Source organism: Phodopus roborovskii, unplaced genomic scaffold (genome assembly GCF_943737965.1).
Source record: "Phodopus roborovskii unplaced genomic scaffold, PHOROB, whole genome shotgun sequence".
In the NCBI taxonomy this organism is placed as follows: domain Eukaryota; kingdom Metazoa; phylum Chordata; class Mammalia; order Rodentia; family Cricetidae; genus Phodopus; species Phodopus roborovskii.
The window spans coordinates 856,061-875,017 of NW_026126511.1; the positions used below are offsets into that span (position 1 = coordinate 856,061).

At 37.9% G+C, this 18,957-nt stretch overlaps 1 protein-coding gene across 1 annotated transcript in view; it reads left to right on the plus strand.

The window, feature by feature from the left end:
• Nalcn (sodium leak channel, non-selective) overlaps positions 1-18,957 on the plus strand; it is a 247,723-nt gene that overhangs the window by 62,180 nt on the left and 166,586 nt on the right. Inside the window, exon 10 of the mRNA XM_051195188.1 lies at positions 10,079-10,165. Coding sequence (XP_051051145.1) covers positions 10,079-10,165 — 87 coding nt within the window. The remainder of the gene's footprint in view (positions 1-10,078; positions 10,166-18,957) is intronic.

Below are 18,957 nucleotides of genomic sequence, written 5' to 3' on the forward strand. Positions count from 1 at the left end.
TGTCTTGACTAGAGGAAGAACTGTAAAGTGCAATATGATAAAATATTCTAAGTTGTATCAATATACAAAATGTATAAACATCAAGATAGTTTTACATTTGTGTGTAAAACATCGTAAACAGAAAGAAGACCCTAAACAGTCAACATACAGGAATCTAACAATTTGAGTTATCAAGGATCTAACAATTTAAGTTACCTATAACTAGCAGTTGGTAAAATTAATTTACTAGAAAATATTTAAATCTACCTATATCCCATCCTAACCATACCCTTCCCATTTATACCCTTAAACTTATCTAAAAGAGATATTCGAGTCTGAACATCACCTTCCATACCTAACCCTAAACAATTAAAAACCAACCATATGCAAGTGAGTATTATCCCTTAATGCTAACAGTAGGGAAAGGGGGCATTGTGTTCTTAGGATTGCTTCCTGCTGAAATGGAATGATGATGACTACATTGGATCCTGTAGGAAAAAAAATAAAGCAACAAAAATTCTCGAAGGGACTAGCTGTAACATTTGTAGCTAGTCTCTGAATAGAGTTCAATCAAGTGAATTGATAAAGTGGGGCCCTCTTCTTTCTGGAGAGTTCAAAGATTATTGTTAGGAATTTTTTTTTTCACTGTGGAGGACTTAAACATTAATATCAGCACAGAAATTTTAACTTCCTTAGGTAAACATACAGGGAAAGATAATAATAAAGGATGAAATTAAGAATGAGGAAAATTAGTATTTTAGAGAAGACAGAGTTAATACAATAGCAGTCCTAGATTTTGTTTTATCTTACACCGATGATATGAGAGAGAAACTGAACTTTATTTAAATAGCATGTTTGAATTTGGAGAAGGAGGGCCAAGTTCAACTCCAAAGCCAGGTGGGTATCTTACTACAGACAACAATGTTTATTATGGACCTTTGATTTGATTCCAAGAGCACAAGTCCTCAAAGACTTACCGAGGAAAAACAAAAAAACAAAAACTGAAAGTTCCCATTTTTATTAACATTTATTAGTGTAACCTCAAGTCTGTACTGTGGACCTTATATGGAGAATTAGAAATGTTGATGTTGTAAATGTGTTTAATTCAGAACAAACAATCAAGGTATAGGAAACTATAAAGAAGACTCCTCAATCCCCACTGAATAACTGTGGTTCTTAAGAAGTCATCCTATATTCAGTATGGTTTCCTTCTCCCAAAAAACTAGAGATAACATGAAACATTACAAAAGCAGCAGAACATTCAATTATATATGAGGCATTCTGATATCCTGTTATGTACTTATTTATTTTTGTTTTTCCATTTTGTTGCTTAGAAACAGGAAGGGCAGGCTCACATATGTTCTAGAATGAATAGAGGGAGAGGAAACAAGGAAAATCCAGAATTAATAATGAAACAATTTAATGCTTTTAACAATTATCTTAAGATTCAATTATGAAAAAAAAATCTAAGTTTTTGAGTGATTGAATAGATCTGTTGGTGGAAATGCCAAAGTGAAAATTTTATATTGAAGACCTTTTGATTAAACTTACAGCAATCCTATATTCAAGTGTTGTTAAACATAGGAAGCTGGCATTTATGATGTCATAGGTATCAGAATTGCCCAGTCTTTGTTACATATAAAATTAATGTTATTCAAGTTTAACAAAAATAATTCAGACTTCTATGAAAAGAAATTAATATGCTACATAGGTTAAGTCATAGATGCTATGTTGTGGCACTTTCAAGGAATCAACCCAGGAAGCTGTTATTCTTTGTCTGGTCCTATTAGCTACTGTGAAGTGTAACAATCTTCCCTGAGGTGATAGCCTCTTGGCAGGCATATTTTCTGTGACAGACATTGAGATGTAAATGGAACATAAAACTGGGAATGAAGCTCTTACATGCAGCTCTCCCAGGCAATGGCCTAAAACGTCCCTAAAACCATATTTTGCTTATTAAGTAACTCTGACAGATAAAAATCACAGCTGGAAAAGTAAAGTGCCAAACCAGCTAGAGGTTATAATAGAAGACAAAATGTGAAAATTTTGAACAAAGTCATACAGAATTATTTTGATGCAAAATTGCACTTAATGTCGAGGCATAAGTCAGGAATTCAAGAGGGAATGCGCCTGGATGTTCAGCAGAGGTAATCACACAGAGAACTGTGAAAAACCTTCATTAAAAAAAATTCTATGGCTGAGGACCTGGTTGCTAAGCAACCAAAGCTCCTGCAGGCTTCCTCTTAGTAAAACACTACTTAGGCAGCCTAGCAACTGGCCTCAGGCTCCACCCACCCCTCAGTCACCATTTCTAAGAGGTCCCAGATGCTTTTATGCGTACAGGAGGGAGACAGAACATTTGCTGTGATTATTACATTTGTGAAATCTCACTAGACTCATAGCCTGGACTTCTTTGTCATTGGTTTAAGACACTAAATCACATATGTCCAATTCTGACAAAGTAGGCTCCAAAGTGGTAAAATCATGATGATTACTATGTGATATACAGATTTTTGGACATGAAATAATTTCTTGCCTTTATCTATGATGTCGAAAATTTATGTTCAGTGTATTTTTCTCATCAGAGAGTTAAATAAGACTGGGAATATTGGACTTAGTAACGTCTCTAAGTATGTGAACTGCCTATGACAATCATGGTAATAGAAATGTACACATTCATATATACTCACACACACACGTGTACATGATGAGACTATAGGAAACCTTTAGACATAGGCAGTTCATTAAGAATTAGCCCAAAATCAGAATCCATGATGATTTTTTTTTCTTTAAACTATCAAAGTAAGATTTTTTTTTTTTTCATTTAAATGGTCACTACCAAATGTCTCTGAGTAGCCACATAGAAATAAATTAAGGAAATATAGATTCCAAAGCTTTTGGGCATAGCATGCTATTGTGTGCAACCACAAAATGAAGAGATAATGGAAGGGTTGGTGACTCCATTCTGAGTAGTTCTTGGTGTGCATAACTGTTGTCACATGCTCAGAGGTGGACTGGTGACTAGGACAAAAGGTTCACATTCCTGTTACAAAATGTACCTTCTGTTAGTCCACAATGTAATTTCTCATGCCACCTCTTTTTAGGCATGAGGCATTAACACTGGATGCTAGTAGGAGTTAATGTGAGCTAGCAAAGCTTCGCATGCAGCAGTTCCTTAATCCAGTCCTTCACATCCGTTACAGAATACCTCACTTTAGACACTTGCCCTCTCTTCACCTACATGCCCATGCTCACTTTGGCTCATGTTAAGGAGAAGCTTTATTCCGCTTTGTGCAGAATAAAGCTTACGGACCCATCAAAGCCAAGGCCATCCTGACCACTTTTGTCCACTGTGTACCAAGAGGGGACACAAGGAAGGCAAGCCATGCATACTTAAATTTTGTAAAAGTCCATGTCCCGATGGCATCCTGTTGAAGTTCTGGCAAATAACTGGCGTGATGAGAGGTGTCATTCTATAAATATGTTTCTCTTATTTAGTTAATGAATAAAGCACTGTTGGCCAATAGGAAAGCAAGATAGGTGAGACTGAGAAAGGTAGAGGATTCTGGGAAATGCAGGATAGTCGCCATGTGGTCTCAGGAGGAGAGGATGCCAGTCTGGCATTCTCAGTACGATAAGACAATGTGGAAATACATATATTAATAATTATGGATTAATATTTAAGACTGAGCTAACCAATAAGAAGCTCTAGCCATTGGCCAACAGCTTTATAAGTAATACAGCGTCTCTATGTGTTATGGGGCTGATGTGGCTATGGGACAAGGCTGGCAGAAAAGTGCTCATAACAGTGGTGTACTTTGTGAAAAGAACAGTATTCCTGAGGCTGTCATCTGTGACCCAGGGCTCCTGCCAACAGATACTGTCTGAATTATTTTCTATAGCTGAGCTCAAAGACAGATAAGGTAGAGTTGATGCAAGTAAGGGGGTGATTTTGAGTTGTTTCTTCTTTGCTTTCCTGTCAGTATCCTTAGAATTTGCCTAGATCAATTTCTCTAAAAATGTGCAGTTCTCAGCAATTAAAGCAGAGAGACATACATGAGCAAAAAAGAAAAGAAAAGGAAAGAAAATAAAAGAAAAAACACTGCGTACATGCATACAACCTAATGTTCAACCTGCCTGTGTGTCCCAAAGCCGGCAATTTCCACATGAATAGATATATGCCACTCAGATGTGTGAGAAGGCAGTTAATGGATACAGCTCAGAGAAGGGCTGTCCCCAAGTACTGTAATAGTGAGCTCTTTCCAGTGAAAAGCCATGGGGATGGATGAAGCATTCACCATAGGAAGTGAGGAGTGGAAATTAAACTTTGTGAAACTGACTCACTAAATGTATTCTTTTGCTGATTTTTTTTCTAATTCATTTTGAGATAAGGTCTCACTCCATGGCCCAGACAATCTTAAACATGTTGCAGTCCTGCTTCAGCTTCCTGAGCTCTGGTATCATGTGTATGTACTGACATTCATGGGCTAAACATATTTGTCCATGCTCATGATTTTGATAATCTATTTTTAGAAATACTTAATTTAAAAAGGAGCAGAACAATTTCAAAATAAAGGTTTTTTCCCCCCACATGTGTGTGTATATCTTAAGTTTGGAATTTTAGTTCACTCTTTGCAGATTACCCCTGCTCCTAGTATTGTTTCTCTTAACCTCACCTCAATGGATACGTAACATGATGATATTTTGCCCATAGACAACAAGAGTATTCTTAGCTATTTTGTAAATCAACCTGCCCATTACAAAAGAACAAGCCTGAGCTAATTCACCAAGCTGAAATCTTCAGGCTTTCCCAAATGCTTGAACTAAGAAGAGAACATACATGGATATCCATTATGTTGTGACGGATGCTGTCCCTCCTGTTCATTGACATCATCTCTGGCAATCACTCCATTATATCAGGAGTGACACTGTGAATACTATAGTGACACCACAGCCTGTCTTACTTAATTTCTATAGCAATATTACGAAGTGGGTACTATCATTGTTTCAACATTGCAGATTAAAAATGTCAAAGATGGCCAACTCAATTATCTTGTCTGATTATAGATAATGTGAGATTCCATTCTGGTTGCCTGGCCTTCCTTTTTACTTACTGTGAGATCATTCCTTCTTTTGTTTTAGCTATTATAGGCCACTGTCAATGTCCTCTCTGTTCTAGCACCATTGTTCTTAAGCCAACGCCTACTGCTAGCTGACAAGGTACTTCTCCGATATTTTTCTAAGAAATGTAATTAGAACATCTTTCCAAGAAAACTGTTGTCTTAGGATTTCTATTGTGAAAAGACACCGTGACCACAGCAACTCTTACACAAGAAAACATTTAATAGGGGATGGTTTTCAGATTCAGAGGTTAGTCCATTGTTATCATGTCAAGAAACATGGTGGCCCACAGGCAGACATGGTGCTTGAATAGGAGCTGAGAGTTCCACATCTGGATCTATAGACAGCAGGAAGAGACCGTGACACTGGACCTGGCTTGGGCATCTAAGACCTCAAAGTCCTTCCCCAGTGACACATTTCCTACAAGTCCATTCCTAAAAGTGACTCTCCCTATGGGTCTATGGTGGCCATTTTCTTTAAGACCATCATTGCATTCCCCGACCCCCAGGCTTGTAGCCATATCATAATCCGTTTTCAAATGTCTCCATAGTCCTTAATAGTCTCCAACCTGTTTAAAATTCAAGAATCTCCTCAGAGACTCATGGAAATCTCTTAACTATAAACCCCTTGTGAAATCAAAGTCACATACTTCCAATGTACATTGGTACAGGATATAAATTACTATTCCAAAGGGGAGGAAAGGGAGCAGAGTTCAAAAGTACTGGACAGAACAATATTAAAACCTCACTGGGCAAACTTCAGTTTTTGCATGTCCACCTCTGATGCCAAAATGCTCTTCACATCTACAACTCTTTTCAGCCTTGTTGACTGCAACGCACTTCTTTCTCTCAGGCCGGTTCCACTTGCTGTTAAGCTGCTTTCCTAGACAGGTATCCCACGACACTGACATCTCCAACATTTTGATATCTAAAGCAACCCAGGCTTCCTGTTCACAGCTTCACGCATGGTCTCTCTAGACCTCCATGCAATGATACCCCTGACACATGCCTGGCCTCAGCAGGAGTTTCCATAACTCATTTCTTTGTCCTTGACTCTAAATCCAAAATCATGTAGGTGAAACTGCTGAGTTCTGCTGCTTGCTGGGCATAGAACATGGCCCACTCATTCAATTACATTTTCACTACCTTTCTGTTTTCCATGGTTCCATTCACTGCCTAAACAAGGCACAATGTGTAGACAGTGATTGACCTTGAACCCAGACATCTGCCAGTCTCTGCCTTCTGAGTGCTGGAATTAAACGTGTGCATCACCATGCCTGATACTGAGCTTTTCTTTTATTCCTTTTCATTTTTTTTTTCTTTAATTCCTTTTCACAAATTGGAAGCTTAGCTGGGCGGGGTCTTGCTTGAGGTCACCACTCCCTTTATTCCACATAGCATCAGGCTTTTCTTTCATCTCTTTATACTTCCCGGTGCTCCTTGTCTCTGTCCATTTTGTTTTCTTTCTTGCTCAGATTGCTCCCTTTCATTACAGAACTGTATAAAACCGGCCACTAATAGCCACACAACACAGGCAATGAATGCTAGGTTGTTTTGAAATGTTCTTTGCTAAAGCTGTTAATCCACAATTCTTCAATTTACTCTCAGGCAGATGTTTTGGATAAGGACAGGAAGTCACAAGAATGGTCTCTAGGCCACATATTAATATTCTTCTCTGAAACATCTTGAGCAAGGTCCTCACAGTTCAAATCGCCCCCAGCACTACTATCTCCCAGGTTTCTACTAGAAAAGCATTCATCTGCTTTTCTAATCCACAGTCACAAAATTCCATTCCTCCAAACAAAAACCTGGCCCAGCCTATTGCAGCAATACCCCAGCCCTGGTACAAACTTCTGCCTTAGTTAGGGTTTTTATTGCTGTGAAACGACACCATAACCACAGAAACTCTTGTAAAGGAAAACGTTTACTTGGGGATGGCTTACATTTCAGTGGTTTGTTTAGTCCATTATTATCATGGCAGGAAGTGTGATAACCCACAGGCAGACAAGGTTCTGGAGAAGTAGCTGAGAGTTCTACATCTGGATCTATATGCAGCAGAAAGAAAGAGTGACACTGGGCCTGGCTTGAGCATCTGAAACCTCAAACCCCTACCCAGTGACACACTTTCTCCAACAAGGCTTGCCTTTCCCTGTGGGCCCATGGGGGCTATTTTTGTTTAAACCACCACAACTATTAAGCAATATATAACAAAGTCTTTAAAACATGCATACCATTTGATCAAGGATGTCAACTTCTATGAATTTGTCCTTAAATTATTGAACAATAATCGAAGAATTATGTTTGAGGATGCTTTGGAAGGTATAAGGGGAGAAAATGGATATGGGGCTGAGGATGTAGCTCAATGGTAGAGTACTATCTTCATGGGCAAAACCCTGGGTTCAGTCTTCAGGACTTCCAAACAAATTCTGAAACTCTGGCACTGTTATTGGTGTGTACTAAGTTAGAATATATAGAAAGTGGTAAAAATAATACTTGAACCTTATTGGCATGAAAATCTATGGACAACCTATTAGTAGAAAAAGAAAAAGAACAATCTTGTGTGGTATCTGCGTATGTGTGCATGTGTATGCATGCATGTATGCATTGTGTGTGTGTGCACATGTGCATGCATGGACAAGTGTGTTCAATTCTTGAATGTTTAAAATGTCAGTAATGCTTATCTCTTGAGATGTCGGTTAATACTTTTTCCTCATCCACTTTTCTAGGTATTTAATAATAAATATTTGAGTGATATAATCAAAATACAAAAATCACATGATTAAAACACAGAAACCACTGAACATTTTAACTGAAACCACCTAAGTTATAGTCTATGGCATAGGCCAAATGCTGAATATGAATAGCTTAGGCGACACAGCTTTGTGTTCTTTCTGGGTACAGTTGAAAGGGATAGGTTGGGTTAGCTCTGTGGTCCAGGTTGCCAATGAGCCAGTCGCTACCCACTCACTATCACTTTTTTACTCTACTTTGCACAGTCTCCTTTCCAATGGTTACATAGAAAACCACAATGTCTCTTATAGCTGTAACTCTCACATTGATATCCAAGGTAGCAGAAGAAATACAGTAAGAACAAGAAGGCTCTGCTTACATCCTAATCAAAATGAGCTTCCAGAGAGAAGTGTAGGAGCTGGCCCTTTTGTTGGGGGTTTAGTGACTTCATAAAAAATAAATAAAATGTCCTGACATTGGAAGACAACAAGAAATGGCCACAGTCATACCCAGCATCTTCCCCAGAGATCTGAGCCCCTTGGAATTCCTGTCTCTGTTAGGTATCCCAGTTTCAATCTGAAAGATCTATAGTCATATTAACCAATCTAAATGGTGTATGATTCAATTCAGGTTCCAAAGAAAATGAGACACTTTTGCATTTCTGTTACTTTATTTCAAACACAGAGGTGACCTTCAGAGAACACTTTTGCTGACAGTTAAATTGATTCATTTGAGTTTGGTCTGCTGGAGAAAAATAATTTACCATAGAAAATTAGTCTGCCACCAATGAAAGGAAATATTAGCCCCAGGAGTGCTTTGTGCCTTGACAAGACAGTATAGGAGGCATTGGCAGGGTGTTTTCAGCCGGTGACTGACAGCACAGGTTTTGACATTTGCCCTTAAAGAGAGACTCCCAGAATCCTGAGGGTCTTAAAGTTCACTTTAACTGGTTTGCTTTTCTAGCTAGTCTACATTCACAGGTTTTACCACTGAAAATAGCTTTTAAATTTTATTTCAAAGAGAAGGTGAGTTTGTCACTAGACAGCTGGGGCTGACTATTTGTGATGGCATAGTTGGTCAAAGTAATTTTGTGAAAATGTGCACCTCATTCTCTTCATTTAAAATCTAGATATACTGCCTATGAGGTTAGGCACTTATTTCCCATTGTTTCAATCATGATATAAAGAAAACTTTTCTTCCTGCAAATGAAGTACAGTCTCTCGGGCTTGTGTTTGAAAGTATGTTATGTAACCTAGGCAGTGATCCATGTGCTTTGTTACTCAGAATTCTATTATGGATTCCCTTTTACAGCAGGGGGTCAACCAATATAAAGCCATAAGTAACAGAAACAATGAAAATGTTTATGTGTACAAAAAAAGAGACTTTGGGCAGAAACAAAACAGTACATTATGGTTAAATGTCTTAAAAAAAAGACTTTATCAATTAAAACCAAACAACAGACATATACACCACTCCTGAGGAACAGGATAAGAGGGAAGTGTCTTCCAGCTGAATATAATGTTGACAGATGAGTACATAAGTGGGAGTGAACTATGTCATAAAGTTATCACCAAGACACCCAAGTGAGTGGGTTTCGGGTTGGCCAATAGCATCTTGAATTTTATCTCTTCTAAGACTTCCAAGCCAATATAAATGAAATGTACATTTGTAAATATATGCATAAAATTTCCCTTGAGCAAATTAATTGTGACCTAGTTAAAATAATTGCACAAAGTCAAGTTAAGCACCCTCTAGGTCTCCTATCATTGAAATACTACCAAGCTTATTGCACATGTTGAAGGTGAACTCCTGATATTATTTAACATGAGAATGTTGATTAACTCACTGAGAAATACCAACTAAGATTTTTTTAAACCTTCTTATATATTCAACAGATGAGACACAATACTTTTAAAATTCTAACTATACTTTCTTGCAGGGCTAAAAAATAATGATGAATAAACCAGCCAAGATATCAAGTATTTTTTCTGCATAGAAGGATATCTAAAAGATTACATATGCAAAATCCATGTATGGTAGAAATTGCATGGCATGTAAGCTATTTTTCTCACCAGAATATAATTGTAATTCAGCTGTTTTCAGTTATTAAAATGGGCATATCTGAAATGATTAATGATTCAAATATGAACCTTTAAGAAGAAAGATTTTAAGTAGAAAGCTGCAGGCAGAACTAGAGTTCTCAGTGTTCCATGGTCAACATCTTTGACTCATCTCTCTCTATCTTAAAGATGTTCCATGAAGATGCTGCTGGCGGTTGGCAGCTGGTAGCTGTGGATGTCAACAAGCCCCAGGGACGTGCCCCAGCCTGCCTACAGGTACAGCACAATACCACTTTTTAAAAATCATCCATCATGTGTCTTTGGTTTTTGCCTTATACAAAGAAATCCATAGGCTCTAAGCTCCAAACTTGTCCAGATTTATCAAGATGTCAGGGGCGATGTTTTATTCTGTTCTGTATTCAAAATCTAGTTACTATTCACTTAGATGTATAGCAGGTACTCTACTTTGTTTCCTATTGCTGTGATAAAGGCTTTGGCCAAATGCAATTTGGGTAGGAAAGGGCTTATTTGGCTTAACTATTCAGATCATGGTCTATTGAGATAAATCAAGGCAGGAACTTGGAGATAGGAACTGAAGCAGAGATAATGGGAAAATGCTACTCACCGCCTTGATGCCAATGTCTTATTCAGCATGTTTTCTTAAACCGTTCAAGACCACCTGGTATATGTTTTTTTCTATTGAACCACATATTATCAGTTATAAATTCATGGCCTGGATTAGGCTCATTTCTAGTTAGCTCATTTAACTTAATCTGTTTCTCTTTATCGGAGAGATTTACTTTTCTTCTGTATATCTTACTTCCGCTGCTTCTCATGTCTGGCTGACTAGTGGCTGCCTGGCTTCTTGACCCAGAGGTATCCCTCTTTCCCTCCTCCTTCTCTCGTTCCCTCACTCTCTTTGAACGTAGATTTATCCTCCTATTTATTCTCTCTGCCTGCTGGCATTGCCTACCCTTTTCCCTGCCTTGCTGTTGTCAGTTCAACTCTTTGTTAGACCAATCAGGTGCCTTAGGCAGGCAAGGTGAAACACATACACCGTAAACAAAAGTAATACACTTTTACACAGTTAAGTAATACTTTTCAGTATAAGAAAATGTAACACATCTTTGCTTCGTTAAAATAATAGTCTACAACAAGCTACCCAAGGTTCAGCGCTACCTACAGTGGGCAGGGTCCCTCCCACAACAATTATTAATCAACAAAATGCACCCAAACGCTTCTCTTTTGACCAGTATGATGGAGGCATTTTCTCAAGTGAGGTTCCATCTTCCAAGATGACCCTAGCTTGTGTTGACAAAAAAACCTAACCAGCAAGTGGGTATTTGATAAAGAATGAATAATGCACATACTCAAAAGCATTTCAACAGTGTCAAATCAACAAAAACATGTTGCCATGCTAATTCTTGTCAAAATATTTTCTAAAAAGCCTGAGTTATTTAGGGCTGTTCAATACCTCCATGTGTTACTGGAAAAAAATATATATTTCCACATGATCTGTGGTTCTACCTATCCATTCTCCAGGGCAAGGTGATATCAAGGTGTGTTTTTGTTTTGTTTTGTTATGTTGTTTTTTTACAATATTTTTTATTTAAATTAGAAACAAGGTTGTATTACAGGTCAATCCCAGTTCCTGCAGCCTCCTGCCCTCCCCTATCACCCCCAAACCCCACCCCATACCTTTCCTGCTCCCCTGTGAAGGTGATGCCTTCCATGGGCCATCTTCAAAGTGTGTCATATCATTTGGAGCAGGGCCTAGGCCCTCCCACATGTGTCTATGCTGAGAAGATATCACTCTATGTGGAATGGGATCCCAAACCCATTTGAATACTAGGAATACATACTGATCCACTACCAGAGGCCCCATAGATTGCCCTGTCCTTCTAACTAACACCCACATTCAGGGGGTCTGGGCTGGTCCTATGCTGGTTTCCCAACTATCAGTCTGGGGGTCCATGAGCTCCCCCTTGTTCAGGTCAGCAGTTTCTGTGGGTTTCTCCAGCCTGGTCTTGACCTCTTTGCTCATCACTCTTCCCTCTTTGCAACTGGATTCCAGGAGTTTGGTTCAGTGTGTTGGTGTTTGCTTCTGTTTCCATCAGCTGTTAGATGAAGGCTCCTGTTTGTCTTTTTGTGTCTAGGCTACCTCACTCAGGATGGTTTCTTCTAGTACCATCCATTTTCCTGAAACTCTTGTGTTTAGTCCTCACATGACCAAGGTGGTTCATAACAAAGAACTTCAAAAGTAAGCATGGGATGATAGATAGCAAGGGGCATCTGACAAGACTCAAATGGTTAGAAGATGGAACATGTGGGCCCTCTATGAAACTTGTAGATTCACTCAAATTCGCTTACTTTTTTTTCCTTTCCAAATGTGTAACTGTCTTGAATATTTGCACTTTATATTTAAGATTTTATTTTCCTCTCTGATATAAAGTAAACAGATAATTGTGTTTTGTAAATTGCCTCCTCATTTTGTTGAATATGTACCTGTTTCTTCCATTTAAAGTTCATTATTCCCAAATGAATAGGAGTAATTTTTTTATAACAATCTTATTTTATTTTAGGTAATAATTCCAGTTCCCTCTCCCTCCCCTCCTTCTGCCCCCCCCCAAATCCCCCATCTTAACCCCCTATCCACTTCTCAGAGAGGTTGAGGCCTCCCATGGGGAGTCAATAAAATCTGTCACATCAAATTCACGCAGGACCAAGGCTCTCTCCCCTGTATCTTGGCTGAGCAAGTTATCCTTCCATAGGAACAGAATCCAAAAATCCAATTCATGCACTAGGTATAAATATTGGTCCCACTGCCAGTGACCCCACAGACTGCCCAAGCCACATAACTGTCATCCACATTCAGAGGGCCTAGTTTGCTCCTAGACAGGTTCCCCCACTGTCAGTCCAGAGTCAGTGAGCTCCCACTTGCTCAGGTCAGCTGTTTCTGTGAGTATCCCTATCATGATCTTGACCCCTGTGCTCATTATCACTCCTTCCTCTCTTTGACTGGACTGTGAGACCTTGCCCCAGTGGTTAGTCATGGATCTCTGTTTCTGCTTCTGTCAATTACTGGATGAAGGTTTAATGATGACAATTAAGGTAGTCCTCAATCTAATTATAGAAGAAGGCCAGCTCAGGCAGCCTCTCCACTATTGCTTAGGGTCTAAGCTGGGGTTGTCCTTGTGGATTCCTGGGAACTTCCATAGTGGCAGCTTTCTCAATAACCCCATAATGGCTCCCTCTATCAAGGTACCTCTTTCCTTGCTCTCCTTTGTTCTTCCCCCACCCTGACCATCCCATTCCATCACATTCTTCTTACCCCACCCTTCTCCATTCCTCCTACCCCTCCCCTTCTAAACCCCTTCACCTCAGACTCCCAATTTGCTCAGTAGATTTTGTTTATTTCCCTTTCCCAGAGGAATCCATGTATGTCTCTCTTAGGGTCTCCCTTGTTATCTAGCTTCTCTGGGGTTGTGGTCAGTAGGTTGGTTATCCTTTGCTTTATGTCTAATATCCACTTACAAGTGACTACATACATGTTTGTCTTCCTGGTTCTGGATTACCTTACTCAGGATGTTTTTTTGTTTTTGTTTTTGTTTTTGTTTTTTTTTTCCTAGTTCTATCCTTTACCTGAGAATTTTAAGATTTCATTGTTTTTTTTAAACCACTGAGTAGTACTCCATTATGTAAATGTACCATGTTTTTTAAAATCTATTCTTCATTTGTGGGGCATCCAGGTTTCTTCCAGGTTCTGGCTATTATGAATAATGATGCTATAAACATAGTTGAGCAAATGTCCTTGTGGTATGATTGTGCATCCTTTTGGTGTATGCCTAAGAGTGGTATTGCTGGGTCTTGAAGGTAGATTGATTCCCAATTTTCTGAGAGAATGCCATATTGATTTCCAAAGTGGCTGTACACTTTGCACTCCCACCAGCAATGGAGAAGTGTTCCTCTTACTCCACATTCTGAATAATGGTAATATTTAGTGTGATTTTCAGCAGCTACTTCTACCATCCAAAGTTATCTTAAGCCATATTACTTTCAGGAAGTATTGTCTTGACATATATTGCCATTGCACTGCTTGTTTTAGACCATGGTGACATAAACATAGAAAGAAATGTCTTTTATCAGAGTGGTTGTTATTACCATAATTGGTTCAATTTCTGGTTCCCAAAAGTGAGACTCATGAACACAAACAGTGCAGGGTTTCAGGAGAAACCAAATATTTTCAGACCTCCTAATGCTGTACTGTTCTTCCACGCATGTTCTTTCACTTAATAAATATGTATGAAGCTATTACAGTATTGAACTTAGCTTTTGCAGAGATCATGGTTGGTGTGACTTCTACCAATATAGACTTTACCCTTGCTGAAGAAACAGGTGTTAAATAACCAGCATTAATCAGAGACACCATTTTGCCTCAGTTTATCAGCTCTTCATTTGTTTTTTTGTTTTTATTTTTCTTCCACTAAGAGTGTTGATTACTACAAGTTTATGTATTTGTCTTTCACAAAGCATTAAAATGTAACAGACCTTCTTTCCCATTAGTCTGGTCCTGCTGCCCTGCTCAGTCCTAAATACACACAGATGCCATATTAATTATAAAACTGTTAGCCCGTGGCTTGGTCTTCTCATTGGCTAGCTCTGTCTTAATTATTAACTCATTTATATTAATCTATGTATTGCCACATGGTCTTTATTCTATTAATCTATGTATTGCTTACCAGAGAATGCTCAGTGCATCCACTTTTCCTGAGCACTACATGACAATTGCTCTGCCTACATTTTTGCAGAATTCTCCTTTTCTAGACCCATCTGTCTTCCTGCCTTGTGGCTGAACATTACCAATAAGAAAAACATAAATACAGAAGGACAATACCCATCATTAAAAGACATTTCTCTTTGCTTCAATGGTAAAAGAATAAACAGACCCACAGCTAGATAGGATCATTAAACATACACAAGCAGTTTCTAACAGAATATACTGATAAATACACCTGGTGTTCATAGAAACAAAGGCTGCCATACATGTGTTAATATGCCATTCTGGAATAAATTTTCTAATTTCATATGGCTTGTTGGCACTTGTTTGGCAAAACCCATAAAAGTAAGTTAGAGGGATATTATTTTAGATTGCAAAGATCATTTAATAATGAGTAGTGTATAAATTTAAAAACATATTACAAAAATAGCCCATAAATATATTTTTAAAATTTTACATTTGTAACTAAGCACAAGTAGAGACAGGTTCAAAATCTCCTAAAAATTGGGAATATTAAAATAAAACTACTCTTCTTTGGTGCTAATTCCTCTGAGTTTGCTAAATTTCCAGGTTTCTGTGCCCTTGTCTGGCTTTTATGCTTATGGTCTATCCCACCAACTATAATTGAACAACTTACTAATAGCAATTGATGTGACTTAATCTTCTCTACCCTAAGTCAAATGTTTCAACTCTATTGGTCTTCCTACGTTCTGTTCACATTTATTGGTTGTGAAAATACTCAGATGAGTTATGATACAGGACAATCCATCTCTTCTGCTGACCAATTGAGACTGTAGTGTTATTGCTAGACTCACCACCTCTGATCTAGAAACAGAAACTATGGAAATTCATTTACCATTATGAGATTCAAATTATAGTAGTAATTTCAGGCATAATAAGTATAATGGGAATCATATGAAGGAATACTGAGAAAAATTCAGTTTTATGTCCTTGGCATGGTCTTTTCTGTTGGTGACAAATGAAAGTAAATGTCCTTGTTCGTTTAATTGTAAAGTCTTAAAGTCAGAACAGGAGGGTAGACAAAGAGAACGTTGTTATTTGACCAGATAGGGGATTCTTAAGTTCTCTTACATACTTCTTGGAATTTTTTGGTTTTGTTTTTTTGAGACAGGGTTTCTCTGTATTGCTTTGGAGCCTGTTGAGGAACTAGCTCAGTAGACCAGGCTGTCCTTGAACTCAGAGATTTGCCTGCCTCTGCCTTCTGAGTGCTGGGATTAAAGATGTATGCCACCACTGCCCAGCTACTTGCCGGGATTTTTAATTAATTTAATAGTAATTGTGTTCACTTTGAGATGACAGTACTTGCATTGATCTATTTAATGATTTCATATCATTTTCATAGACTAAGGTAGTAATATATCTAGTTCTAGTATATGTGTGTGTGTCTGTGACCCTTTAATCAAGTTCCTCATGTTGTGATGACCCCCTAACCATAAAATTAACTTTGTTGCCACTTTGTAACTATAGTTTTATTACTGCTATGAATCATAATGAAAATATCTGTTTACTGACAGTCTTAGGAGAACCCTTTGGCCCCAGGGGTCGCAGCCCATGTGTCTGAGGGCCTGAGTAAACCAGCCCTCACACCTGGATTATCTTCTCTTTGTGCTAAAGTGCCTCTAACATCCATCTCCTGTTCTCTGAGAAAATTAAGTGAACATTTGTGTTTTCAGTTGAGAATTGTTTTGTTGAGATATTCAAAGAGGGCATCTGGCATCTAAGGTACATCTTATATCTTTCCCTCCTTAGCCACATAATATTTCATTTTTGTTTCTGTCTGTACGTGCCCGTCTCCATTATTTTACCTAATCACGTGCATCATTCTAGTTCTTGCACATTACTCACAGTGGCTGTCTATGTCTCTGAGCTAGGTGACCTCCCACACAAGTTCTCAGGAGAAAATCACCAGAAAATTTGCAAAATGAGGGTGAACTAAGAGGAAGTGTGACTTAAGAATAGGTCACAAAATGTGAGAGGCATAGTTTCAAGAATTTTGTCATTGGAATAGAAGCAGAAGCAGCCGGTCCACTTAAACAAAATACAATAACAAGCACCTGTTAATGTGAGTGGGGATTTGGTACAAGACAGGCTAAAATGGATATGAATTTTTAAGTATTTAAACTCTCAAATCCCTTATAATATCCTTAATGTTTTTGGAGTCTGTTGTAATGTTTTCCTGAGAATTTCTGATTCTGTTAATTTAGTAATCTCTGCATTTCTTTTTGGTTGGTTGCATAAAAAATCTGTCAATCTTGTTGATGTTCTCAAAAATAATCAACTCTTGTATTTTTCTTTTTTTTTTTTTTCTCTTGTCTCAATTTCTGCTCTGATTTTAATTATTTCTTGCCAACTGCTTGGGTTGATTTTGGTTGCTCTTGATTTTCTTTTCTATATTTGTTTGTTTGGGGTTTTTGTTTGTTGTTTGTTTTCAAAATTTTTTAGTTACATCATTAGAGCATTTATTGTGTTATTTTTTAATGTAAGCACTTAGAGCTATAAATCTCCCTCAGAGGTTGCTCTTAATGTGTCCCAAGGATTTTGTTGAGTTATATTTTCATATACTTCTGGAAGATTTTTTCATTTGTTTCTTAATTTCTTCTTTGACATAACATCATTCAGTAATTAATCTCCTTGAGTCTGTATTCTTACTAGAGGTTTATTTGCTCTCAATTTCATTTTACTGTATTATGGTTCACTAAGATACACACATTTATTTCATTATTTATAAATTTGTTAAGATTTGTTTTCTGTTCCAGGATGTGATCTATTTTAAAGACACAAGTTGTAGCTGTAGTTTCCTGCCCCATCTGGTCCATAGTTGTTTAGCCCCAAGTAAGCACACAAAGACTTATATTAATATAAAATATTTTTCTGTTTGCTCAGCCTTATTATTGGTTAGCTCTGTCTTAATTATTAACCCATTTCTATTAATCTACGTATTGTCACAAGGCTGTAGTTTACCAGTAATCTGGCATGTTACTCCTTCAGCAGCATGGTGTCTCAGCAGCCTCTCTCTGCCTTCCTCTCCCCAGCATTCTCCTGGTCTGGTAGCCCAGCCTATATTCCTGCCTGGCTACTGTCCAATCAGTGTTTTATTCATCAACCAATAATAGAAACATGTATACAGAAGGACATCTCTCATCAATAAGTCATATATGAAGCAAAGATCATAAGAATAATGGCCGAGTCCACAATGGAAACTCCGAAATTCAACCTAAAACAATGTATTCCAAGTCCTAAAAGACCACAGCTGACAAACTAGACTAATACGCCCATCAGAAAACATTTTCCATAGTTGAAGAAGAAAAGATTTCAAGATATAAACAGCCTTTAAGAAGTGTATCCAGCAGACCAAACTTAAAGAAAATACGAGAAGCCATATTTTAAGCTGAAAAGATGAGTAAACAATAAAGAGGGTGTAGAAAGAACAAAAAATGCTATAGTTACTAAAACTTTATCATTGAATCCTGATAGTCTATCATCTTAATTCGTTGTACATTTAAGGCTTTCCTTTGAGTTGGATTTTGGTTTATTGAGTTATTCAATTCCATCTTCATTTCTGCTTGAGTTTGTTTTGACTTTTCTACTGTTTGATTGAATTCTATTTTCAAATTCTGGATTATCTTCATAATTTTCACCAGGCTATTGTTTGTGTTTTCCTGGGTATCCATTCAAATATTTATCTCTTTAAATTCATTGTCTTTTAGTTCATTGAGATGTTTCCTTTTGTTTTCTTCAGTTATTTGAATTCTTTAAAGAGATTTATGATTGTTCTTTTACATTTTATGTCCAAGGATTTATCAAGGTTTTTCTCATGGGGGAAAACTTTCATAGGATTAGTAGTTGGCTCTGGGAGTTATGAAGGATACTGCCTTGAACTTTCATATTGTTTGCAATGACATCTGGGCATACGGTCTTCTTTTGTTCTGTGTTTGATGCAGACAGAGGAGATTGTGGCAGAACACAGGATTTATGGGCTGGCTTGGACATAAATGATTGATATTACTTAAGTGGAATTAAGTAAGTTAGACAGAGGGGAGCTAAGCTCTTATGCAGGATGTGTGCCCTGGCTCAAGCCTGGATGTTGTAGGTATATCTAAGGGTTGAGGGTGTTTCATGAAGGGAAGGATCAGTTGGACTCACCAAGCTAAGTCCTGGGGTAAAGATATCCAAGACTTGGCTATGTGGAGGGGTTTAATGTGGCATATGAAGGTTCTGAGATTGGGCAGGGCATGTCCTGACTGAAGCCCCCAGGTAGAGGCCAGGGCAA